At 37.7% G+C, this 21,457-nt stretch overlaps 1 protein-coding gene across 1 annotated transcript in view; it reads left to right on the top strand.

Annotated features, from left to right (window-relative positions):
• pcsk6 (proprotein convertase subtilisin/kexin type 6) overlaps positions 1 to 21,457 on the top strand; it is an 88,183-nt gene that overhangs the window by 36,186 nt on the left and 30,540 nt on the right. The window contains exons 9-12 of the mRNA XM_053513624.1: positions 455 to 555; positions 5,335 to 5,438; positions 5,592 to 5,709; positions 18,679 to 18,867. Coding sequence (XP_053369599.1) covers positions 455 to 555; positions 5,335 to 5,438; positions 5,592 to 5,709; positions 18,679 to 18,867 — 512 coding nt within the window. The remainder of the gene's footprint in view (positions 1 to 454; positions 556 to 5,334; positions 5,439 to 5,591; positions 5,710 to 18,678; positions 18,868 to 21,457) is intronic.

Here is a 21,457-nt window from a genome sequence, read left to right as displayed (position 1 = left end):
AATATTCATTATCTGAGGGCTATTTTAGCTGGAGCATACTTTGGGGAATTTCTGAGATTTGTGTTACCTAGTTAAAGAAATAGTAAAATATGGGACCTTTAAATCACTTGTACACAAGAGTTGTCATAGATACAGTGTTTCTTACTTTCCTAAGATAATTAATCTGGTGTTGAGGAAGTCATACTTTTGAATTAAGACCACATGTGGTGGGTTTGCAAGTTTGCATAAATTATATTATACACATCTGGATTACATCTCACAAAATGGATTAATTCAGAAGAAACATGAATGGTTGAAATGCATGGCTGAAAATGATACCACCAGATATCGTGATTTCATGAGCATAACGACTCTTACATACCAGTTTCTCTTGGTTATTTTAAGCATCTTTGAGTCATCTCAGTGCCAGCTGTGCCATAATAACACAGTTCTCCCTGCTTTTGCTTGTCATCAGATTACTACAGACCTACGGCAACGCTGTACAGATGGGCACACTGGCACATCAGTGTCTGCACCAATGGTAGCTGGCATCATCGCTCTCGCACTGGAGGCAAAGTGAGGTTACTTTGTATTTACTTTGCTTCTCTATGTATCTTCTCTTCCACTCCATGTCTCTCATCTACCCTGTGCATGGCATTCTATCCATGTAGCACCTAGACAATGCAGAAGCCACCTCAGAGTTCTTTCAAATCAAAGCTCCTTTTACAGCACTGTTGAATTGTCAAATCTGGCTGGTCAGAAGGTGTTAATTATTTCCTACAACCGCACTCATGACTGTAGCACTGGCTGTTATTAATATCTCAGGTTTATATCAGACTCGTATACAGTACTGTAGGTAGATTGGCTAAAGTAAATCTCCCCTAACTGGGAATATGAGTGTGTGTGTGTGTGCATAGTGCACTGTGATCCCATCCAGGGTGGATCCCCAGTTCATGGCCACCCTTTGCCGAGTTCTGTCTTCTTGGAATGGGATATATATATATATATAAAGGGATCTACAGTCACAAATAATCTGCAGTCACAACCTGCTTTGTAATGGGTTGCATGGGTTAACATCACATTTTAACATAACATTTCTTCTTAGGGATTTTTGATTTATCACAAAGAAGATTTTTTTTTTATGTATTTACAATTTTTCTTCAAGCACTGATGAAGGTTCTTAATTAAATATTGTGGGTTTTTTTGTTTTTTTGTTTTGTCATGAATAAGACTGCTTGTTTTTTTAAAGTCACCCTGGCCTGTTAGAAGATGAGATTTAATAAGAAAAAAACAGGCACAATTTTTATACTTTTATTTGTATTATTTATTTTCAAAGCAAGATATGATTTTCTGTATAGGCATTGAAATTATTTAGAACAGCATTTTATTATCCTTGGCATCAGGTCTTTTTTTTTTTTTTTACTAGATCTGACATTTTTAAGATAATGTATTCAGCTGGGGATTTCACTGTGGAGCTGCACATGAGCAGAGTTAAAGTCAAAAGAGTACACTCCCAAGGAGCTGTGTTTCTTATTTTCTCTTTTTTTTCTTCTTTGCATTGTTTTAGTTCTTGGGTAGGATCTATCTAGGTAGCTCAGTGGTTAAGGCATTGGACTACGGTTCGGAAGATCTCAGGTTCAAACCCCACATCCCTTGAGCAAGGCCCTTAACCCTCAACTGTTCAGATGTGTAATGAGATAAAAATGTAAGTCGCTCTGGATAAGAGCATCTGCTAAATGTAAATCTACAAAAAATGCAGTCATTGCAAGATTTTACTATAAGGAAATTAATGAGACAGATGGTGTTTAGTGCACAAAACGCTCAGATAATGCTATAAAGAATATATTGTAATGTAAACCTTACAACTTCTGGATGTGACAAAATGGACATTTTAGCCCCAAATATCTGCATAGATCAATATGTTAATTATTTTTGCAAAATATATATTTATAAATATTTAAGGCAATATAAAAAAAGGATAGGTCTGTATGGTTCTCTCTCTCTCTCTCTCTCTCTCTCTCTCTCATGCTCTCTGTTGCAATGTGGTATATTGTAAATATATATATGTGTGTGTGTGTGTGTGTTTGGCCATGAGCAGAGCAAAGCAAACAGGAAAGTAAAATGTGAAAAAAAATTTTTTTCTTAGTGCTCATCTGCTGTGCCAAGGGCATAAGCACGAACATACTGTAAAAAAAAAAAAACCCTCACATGCACTTTTAGCCTTTGTCTGCTATGTCCTTCAAGCGGAGTACTGCTGAGAGTTGTACTCAAAAATTAAAAAGATTCAATTGTACCAAAAGGAATGCAGAAACTTAGATGAAAAGTGGAAGCTTTTGAATTACATTTATCTTTGAATCTTTTGCTTATATGATTAATATCACAAATTTGCTTAATATCTCATGCTAAACAATGACCTACACTGCTGTGACAAAGTACAGTATGCGCCAAAATATCCTTGTTGTCTTCTGTAACTTTATTTCTCCAGAAAGAAACTTCTTCTTAGTCTTTCAGAAGCAGAATGGGAACAGTACCAAAACAACAAATTATTCTAAATAACCCAGTGGTGGGAAAAAGATGCTTTCACCCCTTCGAATCCAGACACGACCAAGTTGTGTATATATATATACACTCACCTAAAAGGATTATTAGGAACACCATACTAATACGGTGTTTGACCCCCTTTCACCTTCAAAACTGCCTTAATTCTACGTGGTCTTGATTCCACAAGGTGCTGAAAGAATTTTTTAGAAATGTTGGCCCATATTGATAGGATAGCACCTTGCAGTTGATAGAGATTTTGGGATGAACATCCAGGGCACGAAGCTCCCGTTCTACCACATCCCAAAGATGCTCTATTGGGTTGGTGACTGTGGGGGCCATTTTAGTACAGTGAACTCATTGTCATGTTCAAGAAACCAATTTGAAATCATTCAAGCTTTGTGACATGGTGCATTATCCTGCTGGAAGTAGCCATCAGAGGATGGGTACATGGTGGTCATAAAGGGATGGACATGGTCAGAAACAATGCTCAGGTAGCCTGTGGCATTTAAACGATGCCCAATTGGCACTAGGGGGCCTAAAGTGTGCCAAGAAAACATCCCCCACACCATTACACCACCACCACCAGCCTGCACAGTGGTAACAAGGCATGATGGATCCATGTTCTCATTCTGTTTACGCCAAATTCTGACTCTACCATTTGAACGTCTCAACAGAAATCGAGAATCATCAGACCAGGCAACATTTTTCCAGTCTTTAATTGACCAATTTTGGTGAGCTCGTGCAAATTGTAGCCACTTTTTCCTACAGTATTTGTAGTGGAGATGAGTGGTACCCGGTGGGGTCTTCTGCGGTTGTAGCCCATCCGCCTCAAGGTTGTGCGTGTTGTGGCTTCACAAATGCTTTGCTGCATACTTCGGTTGTAACGAGTGGTTATTTCAGCCAAAGTTGCTCTTCTATCAGCTTGAATCAGTCGGCCAATTCTCCTCTGACCTCTAGCATCAACAAGGCATTTTCACTCACAGGGCTGCTGCACACTGGATGTTTTTCCCTTTTCACACCATTCTTTGTAAACCCTAGAAATGGTTGTGCGTGAAAATCCCAGTAATCGAGCAGATTGTGAAATACTCAGACCGGCCCGTCTGGCACCAACAACCATGCCACGCTTAAAATAGCTTAAATCACCTTTCTTTCCCATTCTGACATTCAGTTTGGTGTTCAGGAGATTGTCTTGACCAGGACCACCCCCCTTAATGCATTGAAGCAACTGCCATGTGATTGGTTGATTAGATAATTGCATTAATGAGAAATTGAACAGGCGTCCCTAATAATCCTTTAGGTGAGTGTAATGTGTTATTAATTTATTAATTTATTATTATTATTATTATTATTTACCTTTTCCACAACTCTTTAAATCTTTAACATTATAATATAATATTATATCGGTTTTAATAAATCAGTTTAATGTTTAATATGTATCTGCCATAAAATAGCCTGAGAAGCTGATATGGCAAATAAATCCTAATACAAACAGACAAATCTTTGTCTTTCGGCTGTTCCCTGTCAGGGGTCGCCACAGCGAATCATCTGCCTCCATCTAACCCTATCCTCTGCATCCTCTTCTTTCACACCAACTAACTTCATGTCCTCTCTCACTGCATCCATAAATCTCCTCTTTGGTCTTCCTCTAGACCTCCTGCCTGGCAGTTCCAACCTCAGCATCCTTCTACCGATATATTCACAATCTCTCCTCTGAACACGTCCAAACCACCTCAGTCTGGCCTCTCTAACTTTATCTCCAAAACAATCTAACATTTTTGATCCTATTCATACTTATTACCCCCAAACATCTCCAACTCTGCCTCCTGTCTTTTCTTCAGTGCCGCTGTTCCTAAGCCGTAGAGCATTGCTGGTCTTAACACTGTCTAACTAACATAGATATTATAAGTGTGTTTACTTACTATAGTATGTATACTGTGTGTGCGCCGTCTCACTGTAGACAGTGTTCATATCGTTCACGCAGATTCTTAACCCGGATTCCCGGAACAACTCCTGCAAAAGTAGACAAATCGCTTGCATAATGCAGGGACAGTTCTTGGCAGAACACACTCTACACACTCTCAGCTGAACACACTCTACACACTCTCAGCTGAACACACTCTACTTTAACATTCCCCACAACTAGGCATCAGGTGGTATAAGATCAGGGGAATAGGACAGGTACAGTACAGGGAGAAATTGTTCTGCCACCTCCTTCAAACTCCATCCCCACTTCATGACCACTTCCGTATGAGCAGAAATAATACTCAACTATGAATACTTTTTCCTCTGTCGAGAGACCCATTTCTTCATCCAACAACTGCACCATACAACTTCCTTTTTACTACTGGGAACACGGACAGCTGGAGCTTTGCCCCATCGACAAACACACAGGCACGTCTGCGATGCACAAGTTTCCATACTGTATATTGTGGCGGAGGCTGTAATTGCCCCTTACTCGATTTTTTTGCATATTTGTCACACTCATTAAACAAAAGTAAATATTACACAAAAATAACCTGTGTAAATACAAATGCAGGGTTTTTTTGATGATCTGATTTTATTAAAGCAAAAAAGCTTTGTGTAATATTAAAAAATGTTTGATGATCTGAATCATAAAACCATGACAAAATTTGCAACAAAAGAAAAATTAAGAAGGGGCAAAAACCTTCTCTCTCTCTCTCTCTCTCTCTCTCTCTCTCTCTCTCTCCCTATCTTTCTCTCTCTCTCACCTGGACAAAATGATCTTGTTTTTGCTTGGGTTGTAATGCATAAAAAATGCATCATTTCTTGGTATGCATATACTTTGTCTTTCAGCCCATTAATAACATGGAGAGATGTTCAACACCTCTTGGTAAAGACATCAAGACCTGTTCATTTAAAAGCTAGTGACTGGAAAACCAATGCAGCAGGACACAAAGGTAACCTTTTTTATTATATGTGGGATATTAGTCAGTGCATGTCCTGTCCTCTAGGATTCATTAGTGTTGTGTAGTATAGTGTGGTAGGATAGCACAGATTGTTATAATATGTAAGATATGTAGTAAAATGTCTTTTATTTTATCTTTGTGTAGTTAGTCACCTGTATGGATTTGGGCTGGTGGACGCTGAGGCCATGGTGGTAGAGGCCAAGAAATGGCGAAGTGTTCCACCTCAGCACACATGCACCAAGATGTCAGATCGCCGTACCAGGTGAAGCAATTTCTTTCCTTTTGTAAATCATTTTTAATATATAGTTCTCATGTTCCTGGTGCAAAGCTGTAACATGGAGGTGTAATCATTTTATAAAATGATCTGAAGCTGCTGTATAAGATCAGGCCCTGAGTGCTCATACTGCAGCTGTATGAAATATTTAGTATGTAATTGATGATTGTATGGTGACTAAAAACAGTACTGACTTAAAGTTGTATACAAAACCTTTAGACCTCTGCAGAAACATTAATGCACAGTTACTTTATATTTTATGAACTTGGGATGAAATCATTTGAAATAGTTTGCAGAGTTTGGATTCATTTCTGTGCACTTTAAAAAATATAGGTTACTTAAAGTGTTTTATAAAACTTTGCATTTAATAAAATGTGTACATTTAATGATTAATTAAGAAAGGGAAAAATAGAATAGGGATTTGATCAAGGTATTTTTTTCCCAGTATTACATTTTGACAAATCTTCTGTTAGAAAACAGAAATATTTTGCTTACACAAAAACACGTATGTCTTTGGACTGTGGGAGGAAACTGGAGTACCCGGTGGAAACCCACAAAGCACAGGGAGAACGTGCAAACTCCATGCACACAGAGGTGGGAATCAAACTTGAACCTTGGAGGTGCAAGGTGACCGTGATAAACACAAAGCTACAGTACCATGCCGCTCGAGAAATAATGATGTAAAAATAAATATGATAAAAAATTACTAAAAGAAACAACCTCATAATCTTTGATACCTTGCTAAGCGTGCTGTTTGGATAGCTATGGAAGATTGATATAGAAAAATAAAAGTTGGCTTTACTCTCATAAGTGTATTCTGATATACTTCACAATCAGAAATCATCTTATCAGACAGTAAGATATATGCAGACTTCGTATACATCCAATTTACATGAAACCTACACTATTTTATAGAGATGGGAATCACCATGGTCCACCCGATGCAATATTATCCTGATACTTGGTGCCGAGTATCATGGTTTTATAAACTTTCCAATTCAATATATATTTTTTTTCAATTACTGTTCATTTTTAACAAACATAGCAACCCATATATAATTTATTTTTAAATCCCCAATAAAACAATGGATAAACAGGAAAATTTTATAAATTGTATTATGCTTTAAAATTGTGGATGTATTTGAAGAAATATGGTGAAAGCATGTAACAGAGCATGCCTAAAATGAATTGGTAATCTGTTTAATTTACAAAATGGTGAAAGAAATGATGTAACATGGAAAAGCAGACTAACAAAAATGAATGGAATCACATCTGGCATACTTGTGTTGATATAAAATGATGTAATACAGTTAAAAACATATGATGATATCCAAGCATGGGCCATGTGTTTCGTCTTTCCATGGCTCCACAATCCAGGTCCTGAGCCAAATGCAGCTCTACAGTACCTCTAATACACTTTTGTTGGACTATTTAGCTAATAAAGAGTGACTTGTGCATATTCTCTATAAGTTTTATTCAGCCGCCTTTAGCTTTCATATGGTGGCCCAGAACAACTCCTTCACAGTTTGAGTCCTGGAAGACACCCGTGCAATCAGGGAGGAAAAATACCTACTGATATGATAACCTGGTGATTCAGTACATTGACTTAGTCAGCTGGCTTCATTTTATTGACACATAACATTGTTGAGCCCATTTGACCTGACCAACTGGAGCAACCCCAGATAAACACACTGCCTCCAGATGCACTACACATGATGGGTGCATCTATTCTTAATAGTCTGGTGTTCGGCATCACCTCACAATTACCATCTTTTATTATTTGTTTTAATATTTTTTACAGGATTCAAGGATTTATATTTGGCTGTGAAGAAAAATGTGAGCATATGGTGTTTTGTGGTGGGTGTTTCCATTAGTTTGTCACCCCCCCGTAGGCCCACGGCAGGCTAGTGACATAAACCTGAATGTATCGCTCTACAGTCTAATGGGAGGCAATTATATAAACATTTAAATGAAGCAAAAACTTTGTAAGAAACACATTAACGAAGTCAACTAGAACAACTTCCAGTATCACAGTCACAAAAGACCTGAACACTTGCAGTTTTCTCCCTGTTTTCACATTTGCCTGCACTTACGCAAAGATTTTCTGCTTGTTATACATCAAAGATCAAAGTCACAGATCATTGAGTTAAAACTATTGCAATGTCATTAGGAAGCTGTGTACCATGGACAGTTGTACTAGAAGAAAAGGGCATGGATTGGCCAAACAAATACCTGGCACATATTCAAGGGCTTCTTTTATCAAGTTAGGTAGTGAAACACTTTCACTTTCTTCTTAGATTTTGTTATATCCCCAGCAGACAGATTGAGAAAATAATATTTTTTAGCTTAAATAATGGCCATTATTCATCAAAGCTTTATAAAAAATAGACTAATATATGCAAAAACCTTTTATTCTATTCATAAAAGTGTCTTACATCAAAATGAGCATTGGTTGCATCAACTTTAGACGCATGGGTGCAAGGTTCTGGCAAGTCCTCCTTCATTTATGCGCCCCAGTTACCCTCATATTCATCTAACAGAAATAAACACACACAACTCCCTAAATATGCAGTGAGCCAGTGTATGGAACGCATCAAGATTTAGGCTAGCCAAGATCTGTGGAAAAACATAATTCAGTGAACGTGAGTTTGTCAGAGGACACTGCAGATAAAAAGTCGGAAACATTCGCTGTTTCCCATAAAGCAGCTGGATGGAGTCCATAATCAACTATAAGAATAAGACGTTTTCCAAACTCACCTGCAGGTATTTATGAGAACTCTATTAATAGCTAGGTCACCTAACCAAAGACAAATATAATTAAAGACAGATTAATTTAATGATGTTGATATAAAATTTGATTAAATGGAAATTAAGCTTTTTTTTTCAGACTGTTAAAATGGTACGCTAAATTTTACTATCTACTGTACACTCCAATGAGACGAGAGTTTGATTGTAGAGATAGAAGACTTAAACTTCGTCATGGGTTATGCTGTTTTTTTTGCTATGAGATCAGACTAAGGGTTTGTGTTGTTTTTAACATGATATAAAGTAGAGATGATGTCGCCCTCGGCTTGCTCATCACGGACCATGTTACAATCTCATTATTATCTAACACATTTTTCTCACTCATACACACTTCCATAAATTTTCTTTTCATTTTGTGAAGCTGCTTTGAGACAATGATCATTGTTAAACCCGCTATATAAATAAAATTTTATCTAAATGTAAGATGGGGAAAAATTTATTTAGCGATGTATCCTGATTCTTTTACCATTTGTTATAATTTATAGTAGAGGTTACGCACAGTTGACAGGAGCAGCCGAAAGACTAACAGCAACATGCTGTTTAGACTAGCTGGCAGAAAGTTGCTGGTGCTGCTTAATGTGTGTCTCTTATGGGCATACGGTATTCAGCAGCTTTCGAATTCACATAATTAATGTATAAATAGCAAATATCTTTTCTTTTTCTTTTTGTTCATTGCATGAGAAGTAGTCACAAGTAGAAACTGAATTTAAGCAGAGAATTTAACGGGTATTAAACCACCCCTGTTATGGGATTAGCCAAAGCAATTTATACAAGCAAATAAAATTTTCTTTTTATAATAAAACACATTTGATTTCATAAGGTTGTTATCCATGGGGTGGAATGGTGGCTTAATGGTTAGCACTGTCGTCCTGTACCTTCAGGTTACAGGTTCAATTCCCAGCCAGGTTCGATTCTTTCGTGGGTTTCCTTTGTGCACTCTGATTTTCTCTCACGGTTCGAAAACATGCAGATTAGGCTAATTGGCTTTCTCCAAATTGCCCGTAGTGTGCAAGTGTGTGTGCGTGCCTTGCGATGGATTGGCACTCCATCTAGGGTGTACCCCGCCAGGTGCCGCAAGTCTCCTGGGAAATGCTAACCAGACCCCCACCCCCACCACCACACACACACCCCTGCATACAGAATTAAACGGTATAGAAGATGAATGAGGGAGTGAGTTATCCACCAGAAACTTTAATGAGAACACATACCTGACACATATATGCAACATGTAAAATCAAAGATACAGGTCATTAAGCAAACGCAGGTTCAGAGTGATCTCTGATTATAATTTGTGTTTGAGAAACTTCTACATTTATGAACTTTCATCACATGACACAACAATCTAGCATTTACAATGAATATTGTGAAAACCCACCAGTGGGCATCACTTCTGCCAACAAAAATGTCTTGGTGTTTAGAGAGGTCAGAGTAGAATGGCCAGAGCAATTCAAGCTGACAGGAAGGCCATGGTAATTCAAATAACCACTCTTTACAATTGTAGTGAAAAGAAAAACAGTTTAGAATGCATAGCACGTCAAAGACTGAGCTGGATTGTCTACAACAGCAGAATACCACATTGGGTTCCACTATTATTAAAGTGACCAGTGAGTGTATATTGTGACCGTCTGCCCCGGGCGCTCAGTCAGATTTAACCACATGTCAGAGGTAGAGAAAGGAGGGAGGGGTGGGATGGTTTATCCATTATGATTATACACAGTATCCATCAAACAGAAAATTCCTGCTCCATTTATGTGGCTTTCACTAGATGTTTGTTATATAATATAGACATAACCTCATTTAAGCATTCTCTCATTTTTGTCAGCATTGATGCACTACATGACAAAACAACACTGTCTTGTTTTCATCAAGGCCAGTTTGAATCAGTACATTTAGTTAGATAACTGTTTAAATGAACTGATTGTTACACATTAGGGTTAAATAAATTAGGTTATGATTCTATCACAATGTTTCTTCCTTGTTTCTATGCAAGGTGTCCTTGCTATTAAAACATGATGTAAATATATTTGCCATGATTTAAATATATTGCATGTCTTGTAATTTGAGAATAGTATTAACTTTGTTGGAAACAAATTAACTGTGTTTCTGTGTAACTACACGGATCAGCCACAATATAACAACACTGCCAGGTGAACTGTACAACGTTGATCACCAACTATATACCACTGACAGTGTCATGTCTAACTGGTGACAGTACATAACCGAAGCTCACCCATGCCCTCAGAAACCAAAGGCCAGCCAATATCTCAGAAAAGAGTCAATGCTGGCCATAAAAGGAAGGCACCAGAACACTTAATGCTCCACTGCCCTCCATACACAGGGCCCAGCTGGCTAAGACCCCATGGCTACAGACCTGAAACTTCCCAAATCCTAATATGATCAAGCACCCTTGTAATACACCTGGCAAACAAACCCGATCCACAGCAACCCACAGCACCCAAATGATCTGCTGCCAGTGACCTGCTGCCCGACACTACTACGCCCACAGGCCCTGTGGAGCCACACCCTGAGGGACCAGGGCTGCCCATGTTGCACAAGCAGAACCCAAAACCTGTGTTTTTTTAAGATTTGTAAAATGAGTTGTTTCACAAATCCCAGTTAGGAAGCTGGGATCAGAGTGCAGGGTCAGCCAAGATACAGTACAGCACCCTTGGAGCAGATAGAGTAAAGGGTCTTGCTTAACGCCTCAACAGTGGCAGTTTGGGCAGTAATGAGGCTTGAACCCTCGACCTTTCAATCAGTAACCCAGACCCTTAACCCTTTAAGCCATCACTTCAACCAATTTATTTCACTCTGACTCACTCATCTTCTATACCACTTTATTCTGTATTTAGGGTAGCAGGGACCTGGAGCCTATCTCAAGAGGCTCAGGGCACGAGACAAGGTACAACCTGGACAGGGTGCCAGTCCATCGCAGGGCACACACACACATTCACACACTACAGGCAATTTGGAAAAGGCAATTAGCCTAACCTACATATCTTTATACCGTGGGAGGAAACCGGAGTACCCGGAGAAAACCCACCAAGCATAGGGAGAACATACAAACCCCATGCACTCAGAGATGGGAATCGAACCTGGACCCTGGAGGCCACAGTGCTACACCATCATGCTGCTCCAACCAATTTAATGTTAATGTTTTAATATTGGAGCATTAACTTAACTGAATGAGAAGCAACCCACAGTTTCAGCAGCCCGTGGTATTGCATATAATATGAAGCTTATTTGCTGTTTTCTATTTGACCCTGTTTGACACATTTGTTTAGTTGTTTGTGCTAGCATATTGGTATGTTGGTTTCCTTGTGGTTTGGGTTCTTTCTTAGTGCATCTGTCATGTTGATATGCTTGTGGACTCTTTCAATCAGTGGAAAAAAAATGTGGGCACTAATTCCTGTGTTTTGACTAAATGTGTAGGTCAACTGCAGTATCTACACGGTTTGTCAGTGGAACATGTGATGAACAAATCCTTTTTTTGTCTGATTTTGCTGTATTTGATTTAAATATCCAAAAAGCTTAATTTGTGCGTCGTCATGCTGATTGCCTGATTCTTCAGGGTGAAAAAGTTTATTTCCCCCTTACCACTTAGAATCTTTAAAAGAAACTTAATAGGCATTTAATAGCATGACCTGTTTAGAGGTCAGAGGAAAATTCTGACATGAAGAATATGGTAATTCAGATATCCACTCTTTACAAACATGGTGATTAGAAAAGCATCTCAGAATGCACAGAATGTGAAATGCACCTGTATGCTGCTTAATAATTTATTAATGCACTTATAAATTCTAAACATTTACACTTCTAAGTCTCTGAGAAATTAGCAGTCTCTGAGAAATTCATCATCTTTTATCATTTTTCATAATTTCTTTCCTGTAGCTCTTTTCTGTGCATATGGATGCCTTTAAAAGCAAATGAGGTGTGGTGTGCAACACATGCAGGTGATTGACATTTATCAATGTGTGCATGCCTTTTGCTCCTAACTCACAACATCTGTTTGTCATGGTCCTGCCCACTTCTGGATGCCAAATCGACATTACTTACTAGCTGCAAGTGCCAAAACCCACATACAAAACCAGTCACAGAAGCACATTCAGCAAGAAAACACAACATTATGCAACACTAAACAACACATTGTCTCCTTAGTAACTCCTTTTAATTCATTTTGAATTACCTCTGAAGCAACCATGTCATTTTATTTATGGCTGTTTTGAGCTAAAAGGCTATCTCGCTTTTCACACTGTGAACTCGAACTGCAATCTTGCACATTATCTTGCCAATAACTGGACTCGGCTCTACACTGAACTACATCACATTCCTATTATATTTCATTTTACTATATATATTTTTCTATTTTTAATATATATTCTTTAACTTTTTTATATTTCTATTTTACTATTTTATTTTTCTTATTGCTATTGCTGTATATTTTGTAAAGTTAAATTTTTTATTTTATTTATTCTTTTATTTTTTCTAATATTGTGGTCAACAGCAGTTGTATAAGCATTTCACTTCATGTCATACTGTGTATGACTAAAATTTGAATTTGAAATTTGAATTTGAAATTTAACAAAAAGCTAATTTCCAAATCTGCACATATTATGATGAAGTAAAAAGGCACAGCGTATTCCAAAGCATCGTCTCAACAGGAACACTTCGCTAACGCTAATGCTAGCAAATGCCACCAAATCCAGGAGAAATCACATATTTGTAACCCATCTTTTGATTAAGTTATTAAGTCCACCATAGAATACTGCGTATGAAAATAATCAGCAGAACAAAAGCTTGCTAGGTTTCTCTTTATCTGTGTGACAAAGCATCAGGTACATCCAGTAGGTAGTCTATATTCATAATCTTTTTGTTATTTTTTTGGCTCCAAAATACATCCTAAACATAATTTTCATTAAAAATACAGTTAGCCCCAACGTCAACTGTACTTCTTACATCCACTGTTGGGACTGATGTCATGGTTGTCATGTGTCTATATAAAGACAATACTGAACTTTTTTTGGTTAATTTAAGTCTTAAAGTCTAAAACAAATCTGTATTTGTATCTGTATCAAAGATGTGCGAAAATCAGTAAATCACGATGATAACTAATTTAACTGACCATATTTTTGACATTAGTGATTAAAGGACATGAGTGATGTCTGGGAAGGTATTGCTGTCATTGCTTACATCAAGTGCTTATGGAATTAAGGTCACTAGTTTGAGATTTTACTTGGTTTAACTGTGAGACAGTCAGAACTGAAGTTCACCCTCACCGCTAAATGAGAAATGAGACTGAAGCTTTTTTTAATTAAAATTTTCTATTTCTTTTTCCCCCTTAAAGACTAAACCATATCTTTCCACCTGACAGTGTCTGTATGCAGTATATTCTTAACATTTAAACCCATTTCCTTTAACAAAACAATCTCTTTTATGCTACATTATCTGCAATTATGTTTAACTACATTTTATCATAGTTACTAACATATGTAGGAAAATGTAACAAACCTTTATTTTTACCCATCTTTCAGCACAGCTTTAAATCTGTTGCTGAGCTTTTCGCTGCCACAAGTATTGATCGACGATTAGGATTTTATTTATGGTGCTGGAATAGCTAGCGAGGGGCAGTTGGACACGGACGGAAGCTCATCTCAGGTCATGCTTTGAATCTCATTAGACCCGAGTAGCCACCAATCGATTTTCCATTGCTTGCTTTCAGCCCTGTGAAAAATCTAATTTCGCCTTGCCATAAGCAAAAGGCTGTTCATTGGATAAAGTTCACGGTTTGGTCATCTTCCATCTATTCAATGTATGTCATGCCTGATATTTGTTAAAGTAATATCAATTTAGTAAATCATGTTTTTTCATTTTATTTGATGTACTGTAGAATAACTATATAGTAAGTAGTATACTTTGTATTGAAAAACATTTTTTTTTATTGTCAAGATTTTTAGGTTTCAGATGTCACAGAATTCACTTTCAGTTTAGATAGATTACATGTGTTCGAAAAAGGAATATTAGGGCTTTAAAAAAACAAGGATGGAAAGACGAGACATGTTATGAATTTAAAATATATTGTCTGGCCAAAAAAAGTCACACACACACTTAGATTCCATTTAGTCACGTTTAGCTTTCATTACAACACACACTGTGGTCTCCAGGGCGTGTGTAAAAATGATCCCTTATGGTCTCAGAACAAACTGAGTCCTGATATATGCTTTAGGCATCAGGGAAGAAAAAGTCTTGGTTAGAGGGCACTATGCTTGATGGGTGCATCACTTTATGTTTTTCCCATCTTACCCTAGACATGCCCATCGCTCTAGAATAGACCTTTATCCATTGCTTCAGAGTTCAATCTAAACTAGCAAATCAAAGCGTTTTTTTCTGATTAATCTCGCTAACAAGTGGTTTTCTTATGGTCACACAGCTGTTTAGTCCCAAACCTGTGTAGTTCTGTCCTGTGTGCGTATGGAAATGCTTTTACTTTCCCTATTAAACATAGCTATGGATTTCCTCCCATGCTGCTTCCACATGTGAAAGTGATCTCAATTCATGATTTTTTTTTTTCAAACACCTTTTTTCCCACAAAGTTCACGGTTCAGCAGTTTCCTTCCAGGTTACTAATGTGTTGATGGATTCTGATGGGTTCCAGTAATTTTAAATCTCCTAAGGAGTATTCTTTGCTTGCTTTTTTATGCAGATCAATGATTTGACTCTTTTGAAATGGTCAGGCTGTGTAGATCACTTCACAATTGATAGTAATACAGTAAATACTTTGTTCATTGGATTTGAATGAACATTTTAAAAATTTCCTAATAGGACTCTTTGTTACCAAAAGGTAGTCTTTTTTTTGTAAAGTATTAACACACCTAGTTAATGTGAGAGCAACTCCCTTACATTTGCTTTGCTAAAAAATTTCTGTGTTTTGGCACTTTAGGCAACATGGCTACTCTTGTTAACATGTGAAATACTTTACCCTACCTAAAGTTGTTGCACCACAAGCAGTTGTATAATTTCTGTATCTGCCCTGTATGATCAGATCTCGTTAATAAGTAAATATGTTAGGCTCCAGTCAATTTATTAATACATTTATGAAACGTTCTCCTCAAAATGGACCACCAATCAAAGTGGATTTGGAAAGCTGATCCATTCCAAACATAATCTCCTCATACTACCCACAGAACTAGACACGATATGATCTGACTAAAGAAGCCAAAATATTCTGTCTCTTATTAGTATGATCCTTGCTGCTTGCTAGTTTTGCTCATCTGGCTTGGTACCAGAATTTCAAATGGAGTCAAGGCTTTGGAACTGTTACTTCATAAAGGAGTTTGTGCATTCAGAAAGCCCACTGACTGAGATCAGGGAGATCTGGACGATGCCTGCATCTGAATTGTGTGATGAATAAGGATCCAAGATTTGATTGACTCACTTTGCTTCCATCTGTCCTCTGCTGTTTCTCAACACAGTCACAAAGTGTTTATTCTAGTTTGTGATGCAAAGCCGTTGAAATGATGATTCTCACAGAAAGCAACAGTTGGGCTCAAATAAGCCCCAAAAGGACCAAAGAAAAATAAGCACAACTGAAACTTAATGAGCCATGCAAAACAACTGAGCAAGGCTGCAAATAATGATTTATGTTTCTAGTTTTTTTTTTTGCTTTAAAAAGCCCAGTGTTAGATTTGTTACTTGTTCTCTTTGTTCTTTCTTTACTAAACGTTGACTTTGTTCAGAAAATTTTCCTCCTTTTATTATTGTGGTGATATTCAGGAAAAAGTTCATTTGTGTGGTAGAACCCTAACTTTTAGTCTGTTGTAAATATATTATTAGCTACATCTTGTCTGAAGAATAAGAATCTTGTACATCGGTAAGTATAATTACGAGGGGTGTTCAAGTCAAACCGTGATTTTTGATTGTGCAAAATAAGAAAACAGTTATAATAGGTAAAGCTACCTTTAATTCTCCAAATAAGCGAGCATAACTTGTTTTAAAAGTGTGCTTGTATATCAAAGCATTCATATATCAAACTGAATTTTTGCATAAGAAATAATGAAAACTCAGATGATTTATTCCACAACCCAAAACTATTTATATAAATATAATTAATACAAAATACAAAGTAAAAATAAAACAACTAACCTGCACTTTAACTTTGAAAGCAGTCCAGACAGAGGAGTGATTCCATTTATGTGTTAGTGTATTATTATGTGTCTGTGTGTGTCTGTGTGTGTGTCTGTGTGTGTGTCTGTGTGAAGACGAGAGTAGAGGAGAAGAGACGGAGCTACTGTGTAGGATGACGTTTGAACACGCACACACACACACGCGGAAAACCTGGTTTGTTGGGAAAGTTCTTTAACAAGGAACCCTTTCTAATGACACTTGCGCGCACGCACACACTAACGGAATCACTGTTGTACAATATTTGTAAAATATTACAAATTAACCAGCACTTTACTTTTGAAAAGAATCCTGACAGAGCAGTTTTTTTCGTTGTGTGTGTTTGTGCGTATGTGTGAAGGCAAAAGGAGAGAAGGTGGAAGAGGGCTGTGTAGGATGACTTTCACACATGTGCGTGCACAAATACACACACTAATGAAAGCGCTGCTCTGTCTGGAAATTTCTTTGGCAAGGGAACTCTCTAATGACGCACTCGAGCACACACACTAACAGAATCAATGCTTTCTGACAGAGAGAATGAGACTCTGGATCTTTAACAAGAAACCTCTCTAATGACACTTGGCGCTTACTTTACGCTACACACGTAGTCACAATGTTATAGTACACAGTAAATGCACGCACGGATGTTGACTATAAGAGTGACGCACGCGCACTAAGACTGAGCATGGGAGACAATTACCCATAATCCCATAGCACGTGAAAGAGAAGAACCATTGGCTCAGTTGTGATTATGTTACTTTGCAGACAATATACAAATGCGTACTACTTGTATATCAAGACCACACTCGTTTTTTAAGGTAAATTTTATTAAATAATTTTACTCGTCTTGCAAAGCACTTGCAGACCAAGTTACTTGCAATTCAAGGTCCCACTGTAATCCCCTGCTACACTAATGTACTTATCCCAGCGTTTCACTAGTGGTTGGATACCAAGGTAGAAAGCTTTCAAGGTAGAAAGTTCGGCAGAGGCATTATCAGACTGATTGCTTCACGTCTGACGCTGGCCTCCCAAGAACTCCCTTAATAGCACAAACAGGTGGAAATGGCTTGGCGTGAGGTCAGGACTGTATGATAGATGTGGCAATAACTCCCAGTGTGTATTATGTCAGTTAATTTTGGTGCAGGTGATGACAATACCAATGCAGTCAGCAACATCTTGTGACCATAGATAATCTTAAACTAGTTTGAGTACAGTACAGGTGACACCAGGGTTGGCAAGTTTTAGCAAAATTTATAGCCCATCCTAAAATCATCACAAGAGTATGAGAGCTTGAAAAGAGAAACACATTTCTCTTTATTTTTTCACAGCCTTTGTATTGGAAAGAAGGTCACCGTGGCAAGCATTTTTGATGTATGGATATTATTCACCCGCTAATCTCCCTTATTTCTCTCCCAACCTTTTCAATATATTTTATAAAAGGAACAGTTTTGTACACACTGCATGCACTATATTACATTTAATCTCAGCTATATACTATAAAACAAGCTCTCTGTGACTGGCAACCCCATTAACTGGGGTTATTCTCCTCCCCTGAGTGAGTGCTCTGCCCCATGATTGTGCAGTGCAGGGAGGAGGTTCTGTACAGCATCTAGAAAGGCAAGCAAATAAATGGAAAATTATGGAATGGAATGATCTGTCAAATGGCCTCATATGTTTTTTTTTTTTTTTATGTTGCTCATTTAAAAGACCTAATTTAAACTGTATGGAGCTGGGAACGAAGACTTACACACTGAAAATGCAAATTAACGTGTGTTGCGTGCAATACAAATGGTGAGCTTCTGGATGAAGCACCTCTGAATGTAAAGCTAGGAAGTTGCATATATAAATCCAACACATTTTAAAATATTTAATTAGGAAATTTACATATTTACAATATGTTTTGACAAGTGTATGAACAGTAAAAGTAAATTATTTTTCATTAAGTGTACACAAAAAACACAAGTTCATTTCAGGAACCTCTCTGCCATACTGCAGGTACATCCGGCCAGATCAGAAGCTAAATGTGACGATGAGTAGCACAGGCTGCAGCGGGCAACCAGATCAACATGTAGCCTTCCTGGAGCACGTTGTGGTACGGGTGCTGATCGTTCACCCACGCAGGGGAGATCTGGAGATCAGCCTTGTCTCTCCATCAGGAACACGCTCACAGCTCCTGGCCAAAAGGTGAGTACAACAGTCCTACATACACATGTGAGCTGGCTAGTTATGGTTTAATTATAGCAAACTCGTATGCGGTGGACTGTAAAAACCTGTCAGATACCACTGTGGCGGAATTGTGGAAAAAAGACAAACAATGTGAATACTCATGTTACAGTATGTTAATTATAAAACTGCAGGTGAATCTCGAAAAATTAGAATATCATGCAAAAGTTATGAATTTATTTCAGTAATGCACTTAAAAGGTGAAACTAATATATGAGACGGACTCAACATACAAAGCAAGATAGTTCAAGTCTGGATTTGTCATAATTGAGATGGTTATGGCATTCAGCTCATGAAACCCCCAAATCCACAATCTCAGAAAATTAGAGTATACATGCAATCAATAAAACAAGGATTGTACATAGAACATATCGGATCTTTAAAAAGTATAAATATGTATATGTACTCAGTACTCGGTTTGGAATTGGCATGGAAGCTATCAGCCTGTGGCACTGCTGAGGTGTTATGGAAGTCCTAAGGAAAAATGAAGTCAGCATCCCCATAAAGCTTGTCATCGGAGGGAAGCATGAAGTGCTCCAAAATCTCCTGGTAGACAAACTTTGGACTTAATGAAACACAGTGGACCAACACCAGCAGATGACATGGCTCTCCAAATCAACACAGACTGTGAATACTTCACACTGGACTTCAAGCATCTTGCAGTGTGTGCCTCTCCATTCTTCCATTCTTTCTCCAGACTCTGGGTCCTTTGTTTCCAAATGAGATACAAAAGTTTCTCTTATCAGAAAAGAGGACTTTGGACAACTGAGCAACAGACCAGTTCTTTTTTTTTTAGCCCAGGAATGACACTTCACATTGTTTGTTGTTCAGGAGTGGCTTGACAAGAGGAATACGACATTTGAAGCCTATGTCCAGGATCCGTCTGTGTGTGGTGGCTCTTGATGCACTGACTCCAGCCCCTGTCCATTCCTTGTGAAAGTTCCCAACACTTTTGAATGGCATTTTCCTGACAATCCTCTCCAGGCTGCAGCCATCCCTGCTGCTTGTACACCTTTTTCTTCCACACTTTTCTCTTCACATAACTTTTTATTAATGTGCTTTGTTGCAGCACTTTGGAAACATTCAACTTCTTTTTAAATTACCTTTTGAGGCTTCCCCTTCCTATGGAGGATGTCACTGATGGTTTTCTGCACAACTGGAGAAACTACTGAAACAGACTGAGAGACCATTTGAAGGTTTACAATTCTTTTGCAGGTGTTATGGCTTAATTAGCTGATTAGCGTGGGACACTTTGAGCCTTGAATATTAAACCTTTTTGCAATATTCTTATTTTCTGAGATTTTGGATTTGGGGTTTCGTGAGCTGTAATCCATAATCATTTCAATTATGACAAATCACAGCTTAAACTATCTTGCTTTGCATGTAATGAGTCTATCTCACATATTAGTTTCATCTTTTTAGTTGCAATAATGAAATAAATGAAATTTTGCACGATATTCAAATTTTTCGAGTTTCACCTGTATATGGATCTGAAGTATTTAGCCAAACCTGCAATGACATTGTTTTCAAATACGTATACTTCAATATGAAGTGGTTCCCGCTTTTGCAGCTAAAACGGCTTCCACTCTTCTTGGAAGGCTGTCCACAAGATTTTGGAGTGTTTCCGTACATTATGGCATATCTGTGCATTATTGCATATAATGCCTTTGGAATTATTATGCGGTGTAAAAAGAAATGAAAATCAGGAAAGACCATGGAATTTTTAACCGGTAGTGTAAATCTGGGCCTTGTTTAGGCAGAGACATGTGCGGAGCAGAGACGTTTTAATAACATTAAGTGACACGGAGCTTATAAAAGACATAATTGGACAAAAGTGGAATACCACTTTATTTTAATCACATGCGGTGTCCAATAACTAATATGTCTATGCTGTCTCCACAGGTGACTGATACTGTACGGTTTTTAGTAACAGTGATGATGCAGCTTAGAAACAGTGACACATTGACAATGTTGAAAATAAGAAATTAAACTCTGCTCTTAAACCACCGCTGATCGTGAAGAGATTTACATTTAACAAACATTCAAGCGTGAAATCAACTAAAGAAACGCTCCATTTATATAGTCATGGGCATTATCCATGGCACACACATTAAAATAATCATTCATATACATTTTATATACTTGTATTAAATTATTTAAGTGTACACAATCGTTTGAGATTCTTCGTTATAAGCAGCACTTCATCACTTTATTAACACGGTGTATCCCCGTGTTTCACACTCTTTAGAGGTAAATGCAGCAAACTGATTGGTGGCATTGATGCTTTCACAAATTGCCTCACATCACATGCGGAAGTAAACTTATCAGATTTGCGTGTTCTGCCCTAAAAAATCGGATCTGTGTCAAAAATCTAATTTGATTCACTTCAGGCTTGTAATGTGAACATCTTCCTTAAGTTTTTGGATTACATGACATCATCAATCAATCAATTTTTGATTAGATACAAGCTATCAAACTGTCCAGAACACCGATCATACACTCTGTTCAGAAAACAGCAGAGAAAGTTTTCGATCGTTGACATGACCTAATA

This window comes from Clarias gariepinus, chromosome 15, assembly GCF_024256425.1.
Source record: "Clarias gariepinus isolate MV-2021 ecotype Netherlands chromosome 15, CGAR_prim_01v2, whole genome shotgun sequence".
Lineage (NCBI taxonomy): Eukaryota > Metazoa > Chordata > Actinopteri > Siluriformes > Clariidae > Clarias > Clarias gariepinus.
Note: the sequence above shows the minus strand (reverse complement) of the source record. Positions and strands in the feature narration are given on the sequence as shown.